The 6,387-nt window shown below is 32.7% G+C and overlaps 1 protein-coding gene across 2 annotated transcripts; it reads right to left on the reverse strand.

Moving 5' to 3' along the window:
• Positions 1–205: 205 nt before the first annotated feature.
• Positions 206–5,345, reverse strand: LOC25490704 (uncharacterized). Of its 2 annotated transcripts, none has more exons than XM_013604476.3 (6): positions 5,025–5,345; positions 4,157–4,645; positions 1,930–2,073; positions 1,749–1,829; positions 1,227–1,660; positions 206–793 (listed from the first exon to the last, which is right to left on the reverse strand). In XM_013604476.3, exons 1-6 carry the CDS (start codon positions 5,095–5,097, stop codon positions 227–229), a joined length of 1,788 nt encoding a protein of 595 aa, XP_013459930.1. In that variant the 5' UTR covers positions 5,098–5,345; the 3' UTR covers positions 206–226. The 2 variants fall into 2 exon arrangements, with proteins under 2 accessions (XP_013459930.1, XP_024634899.1); XM_024779131.2 differs by lacking the exon at positions 206–793 and having other exon boundaries at positions 1,292–1,432; positions 1,542–1,660.
• Positions 5,346–6,387: the final 1,042 nt, after the last annotated feature.

Raw genomic sequence — 6,387 nt, forward strand, 5'->3', positions numbered from 1 at the left:
AATAAACGGTCATACCCACATTAAATAATTAATAAAAAAAATTAGAAAAATAGACTAACAAATATTATATAAAAATAAATAAGGCTAAAATGTTTGGCAAAAGTTAAGAGTAACTTGAGATGAAGAGTAAAAAACTACAATATATAAAGTTAAAAAATAGGAAAAATAATAAAGTTCAAATGTGCTTCATATATGGATACTTGATTCAGACAAATGCTGGTATAGATTACAAGAGCTTTATTCTCCTCAAATTAGGATATCGAAGACCGGTAGCATAAATAATTGGAATACAAGCAAATATAGAAATAGAAATTATAGAAAATTTAAATCTCTTCTCTAGAAGCATAGACAGAGCTGCAGTAAAGGCTATCGTTGTTGCCACTAAGGCAAAAAGCAAAAAATACAAACCGAGCTTTAATCTAAAAGTTAATATATTTGCAAATCCTTTTTGTGTCTTGGGTCCATTAGATTTTGGTAAAAACATCAAAAGAGAACCCATTGAATAAAAGAAGGCTATTACATCTGATACAATAAACAGATCGAATTTTTTTTGTAGCAAGAATATTGGTATTCCTTTGTCCTGGTTGTTACCTCCAGGTACAGTTATTGCAGCTGCAAAGGTGATTGTCGCAATAAGAGTTGCCACTAACATACAAGCGTTTGATCTATCCTTTACCCAATTATTCCCTTCTTCAACCAATTGTTTATGTTCTTCAATGAACACTTCCCGGGCTGTTTTACCATCGCTGTTCTTAACGTCTTTATGGAGAGGGTGGTCCAATTTCTCTACTTCCTGTTAATGAAGTTAAATATAGCTTTATGTTAACAATGTTTTTGAATCAAACTTTATCTTACTTGACCATTTTATAAATAGATAAATTACTTCTTCAATTCATCAAGATAACATCTAAACTACATATATAATTATTGTTACAATATCCAATTCATCATAATTAACATGTTCCTTTTTAGTTTTGATTTAGGATTGTGACGTCACTGTTTTGAACGGTGGTCTACTTGTGTTGTTGGAGTTGTGAAATATTCTTTATATTATACTTTTACATGATCATGTATGCAAATTTATAACTTAAATGAACAAATAATGAAATTTTTACCCTAAAAAAAAATTAATGAAATTTTTAAACCGTGTAAACATTTTAAAAGATGGATACTAGATTGACATAAAAATTAATAAGAAAGTACTTATGAGATTAAATTAAACAAACCTGAAACCACTGTAACTCTCTTTCAACTTGAAATGCTGCGCCTAAAGTTGATTTATTGTTAGAAGAAAACCTTGCTGCCAGGTGCGATGTAGTGTTATTTGATTCATCTATTGCTAACACTAAAAGCTTGCAAATGATTGGCATCTTGGATAGAAGTCTAATTACTTTTTCTTGTCTATTCTTGATGGCAATTTGAATCACATACCCTTCATTTGGAATGTGAGTCCAAACCAAATCAGGAAAAAACTGAAAACAAATCCTTAAAATTTCAACTATGCCAGATGATGTTGCGTTGAAAATAATGTCCGCACTCACAAAAGATTCGTAGAATTGATAGTCATTCATGGCTGAAGCTTGTGAGAAAACAAATTCAGTCAATCTTACAGCAGATAGATGTCTCAACTTTGCATCTCTAACTCGCTTCATGGAACTACCTGCAAATGAAAATATCTATGTTATGTATAAAAAAAATGTTTCAAAAGAAACAAAAGTTTAGAGAATCCATGAGATGAGCTACCATACCAAAACAATATTGAAATGCATTCCATGTTATATTTCCACAATAAGGCTGATTAGGTGATAATTCAAGTTCCACAGGAGCAACTGATATAGTTTCAGAAATGTTAAATCTCAGTAAGGAAGAAGAGTGTTACAATCAAGCAGTTTGTTCGACAAAAGAATTATGCTTAGAAAAATTACTTACGTTTGTAATCGAAATTATTGGTATATGTGTTTCCACTTGGAAAGTGTGATGGTAACTTTGACAGAACATTGAGTATAATGCTTCCGTTTGAATCAGAAATTGTTGCCAAATCAGGGTAGCGCTGCAGAAGATGCATGGTGATATCTATGCATGGAAAATTTAAAAAGGATATAAACATATGAGAAATATTATTATATGCTTGGTATTAAAGCAACAAAATAATTCTGAAGAAATAAATAGTTACATGCATAAATGTTTGAAACTTTGGATACTTTAGCAGTTTAAACATATATCAAGCTGTTAAAAATATTGTATCATGAATATTACATATTTCTCTGTATAATATATAAGGATAAAGCTAGATGTCGCGACTGCCTCTCTCACGAGAGCACTCTTATTGGTCAATGTTATATAACATTGATACCTTAATGGTACATAAGTGATGTCCATCGGGTGTATTTGTAGTGGGACCCCTTTTTACCTTCATCTATCCACGAATTCAATCAAACGTAGAATTTAAGGGTTGTAATGCATTCTCAAATGGTTCCTGAATTTTGTTTACGATACAAGAAGCAATGTCCATGTAATAAATACTCTATGAAAAAGTTAACTAATTCTCTCTTATAAAGGTTAACCTTGAAAAACAAAAGCAATTGTCAACAAAATTAAACAACAACAAACATTCTTAATTCTCTTGTTTTTTTCAAAAATGTCATATATTTAGGGAAGAAGGTAGTAGTATTTATTATTTTTAAAATCCCGACTTAAATCCTAAAATTCAAGATTTTACGACTTTCTTCACCTTGAACGACTCAAATCCATAGTAAAATCCTAAAATATGCAAAATCCATCGATTTTGATAGCGATTTTCGATTTCTTATTTACTAAGTCATTTATGACTATATATACTATTTATAACTATATTTAGTATTATTAATTTTTTTTGTAAAATCCATCAATTTTGATTCTGGTTTTACGATTTCTTATATCGATTCTATAAAAGTAATTGAGTAAAATTCTTTAATTTTGGTTGTGATTTTACTATTGTCGATTTTGCTCTTCTCTTTCGACCTGAAACAAAATCTCGATTTTGATAACATTGGTAGTATCTAGTTTCAATAAAGAGTATATTTAAAAAAATTTATAGATGCATCTGATAATATAGAGAGAAATTTGTAGAGAGAAATTTTTATTTGAAAGAAGTTTTTATTTTTAGATAAGCTTGAAAGGAAGCTTATAATTAAGGACCTAGGGAGTAGTACATAGGGGTGGGAACAGGCCAGGCCGTCCGACAGGGGCCTACGGCCTAGCCTATTTAAAGCCTAACTCGGCCCAGCTCGTTTATTAACAAGGCCAGGCTCAAGCTTTTTATAAGACCTATTTAATTAAACAGGTCAGACTAAGGCTTGCGAAAAGCCTATTAAGCCAATCAGGCCGGCCTATTAAGCTTTTTATATATAATATATCTTCCATTATTGATATTTTTGAAGTTTTTTTTCCTTCATGAACATAAGTCTTCATATGATTGGTTATTTAGTAGCTGATATATTGGTGTGATTAGACCTTCGTAAGAATTCATTATTTAGTAGCAAACATATTTGTGTGCTTTAGGCCTTATTTAAGAGTAGGCTTACATGTGTTGTCAGGCCTTAGCATAAAATAGGCTTTTAACTAGGCTTTGAGGCTTCATCAGACCTTTAAAAAGGCCAAACCATGCCTCGAAAATGAGCCTATGACAGATAATAGGTCAGGCTCAGGCCTATAATTTTTTAAGTATGCCAGACTTAGACCTTACAAAGCCCGGCCCGGCCTAGCCCATTTCCACCCCTAGTAGTACGTTACTTTTGCTTTCTATTGTAACTACATCGAGTCTAGTGAAATTCTAACTATCGGAGATCTTTAGCAAGAATTCGACTCCTTTCTGGTTTATGCACTGGAGTGAATTATACTGCAACTTGTTCATCACTATGATCAGTAGCAGTTGTTATTAATTTCACCAATAAGCACCACTTACCGTAACACGATATCCTTGAAGCAATAAATTGCTGCATATGCCTACTAATATTTCTTGGCAAGAATAATGTTGTCAACAATAGTGTCTATCACACTATTCATAGTTAAAGCTTCGAAGATACTAACATGATAAACTTAATAACTCGTTCTATGTCATGAATCAGGACTGAAAAGAGTTGCAGTATTTACACATTCAGCAAATAATTTTAATTACCGTGAAATCCAGAGGCAGTGAGCAAAGCAACAAGTTGACTAGCAGAAGGACCAGAAAATGGACACCCAGGTCTCTCATCTGTCGTATTCATTAAAAGATACCAAACCATGTCTCTGTGTCTTGTAGAAGTAAGACTATAGATGAGTGGTGTAAATCCTTTAAAATCAGTAACTTGTGTAACAGAAGGATTTTTAGCCACTAATGCTTTCACAGCATTTACACTTTCGCCCATTGCAACATAGTGAAGGCAAGTACAACCCATAAAATCCAATTCTGTTAGCATATTTGCAGGCATATACTCCACCAACTTCTCAACAAGATTCCATTGAGCTCCTACTGCTGCTACATGGAGTGCGGTCCTGCCATGTACCGTAACCTTCGCTGTCAATGCCCTTGGATCGTTATCAAGAAAAGCCTCTGTAGATTCCCAGTCGCCTTTCAGTATTGCTAAGTGAAGGGGTAGATAGTAACTGTGGTTAAATCCTCTAGCTTTTGGCGATAACAGTGTGACAACATGAGTTTGTATCATAGGAGAAAAATATAGTTAACTACAATATTTTTAAACACACAATCATAAAAATGCATTATGTTCTGTTAAAGTGATTATAAAATATAGAAGCTTTTGTCTGAGTCAAGTACATATGACTAGCAAGCTTATAACTTGAAGAATTAAGCTTTTCAACTAAGGAGATTAGCTTCGAATTATCTTGTAAACTTTATACTTTTATCATAAAGATTACTTACTATGATCGATATTTTTTTTTTTTTTGCATCCTTAAGCATACGTGCTAACACAATCCAAAACATTACTTTGTTTATACTAATCCATAGTTAGTTTCTGAAGAAAAATAAGAAATAAATATCATACCGAACTCGGAGACAGCAGCCTTGACACCATCAGAAGATATAAGTGGACTTGATTCTGCATATGCTGATGCCATATCTACTGGGAGCTGAATACTAATTCAAATGGATAATAAAATGCTGCAGGAGAAAACTCTTCCTTATATAAGAGTTTCAAATGTGTGTCTATACACACACTGTACACTATTTTTAAACTCTTCCTCTTTCATTCATTCATTGACTTGTGCTTTGAAGACTCCAGTAGAGGTTGGTTCATACCTCACACTTAAGGTTGTGGACTCAACTTATTGCCGACATAAACGTTTTTTTATGGTTGAAAGTTGTGATGTAGTCTAATGAGGAAAATAAAAATGTTTAGGTCCTGGTACTTTGCCTCCAGTTTGTCCTGTTTCAAAAATTGTATTACAAATCAAACACCATACTACTTAAGTTGTGTTCTCTCATATCCTTCGTTTTTTAGCAGATCAAATGCATCATTAGAGATACATGCTAATATTTATGTGATTGTTTTAAGGTTAGGTGGCCAAAGAGAGTTTAAAAAAAGTTACCCTGGATGAAGTGAATTCGTTTTTCGTTGCATCCACATGAAAGAGGAAGACTTTGCTTCTATCCAAAAAAGAAAAAGAAAAAAAGAGGAAGACTTTGTGGTCATTCTTTAATATTTTTTAGGCAAGATAATGTAATTATATTTTTTTATAAACAAAATAATCGTACCAAAGTAAGATAAAAAATTACACTGTAAAAACAAGGCTTAATTATATATTTGGTCCCTTAAATAATTACCAAAATTCGTTTTGGTCCTTTAATTAATTTTAGTTTCATTTTGGTCCTTTAATTAAGATTCGTCCATCGTTTATGTCCTTTCCGTCAAACATTAATTAAGAAATGTAAGTCTCACACATGGTCGCTGATGTGGCGCTTATGGTCGCTGATGTCGAACGTTTCACAGTCGCAATCGCAGGTCACAAATTCGAGAGTTTGCAGTTTCGTTTTCGTTTCACAGATTCGCAGGTTTTGCATTCATCTTCTCCAAAACCCTTTTTCGTTTTCGTTCTCCATTCTCAGATAAGAAGAGAATCGTTTCTCTCTCTCCAAATCTCTCTAAAAGATCAACTTATGCCACCTCAGACCCTTATCTCCAACCCATAAGCGCCACATCAGCGACCATGTGTGAGACTTAACGTTTCTTAATTAATGTTTGACGGAAAGGACATAAACGATGGACGAATCTTAATTAAAGGACCAAAATGAAACTTAAATTAATTAAGGGACCAAAATGAATATTGGTAATTATTTGAGGGACCAGATATATAATTAAGCCTAAAAACAAATAGCATCTTTTGACTCTTTTGAGATGATTTTTTCTC

Source organism: Medicago truncatula, chromosome 3 (genome assembly GCF_003473485.1).
Source record: "Medicago truncatula cultivar Jemalong A17 chromosome 3, MtrunA17r5.0-ANR, whole genome shotgun sequence".
NCBI classification, from domain to species: Eukaryota; Viridiplantae; Streptophyta; class Magnoliopsida; order Fabales; family Fabaceae; genus Medicago; species Medicago truncatula.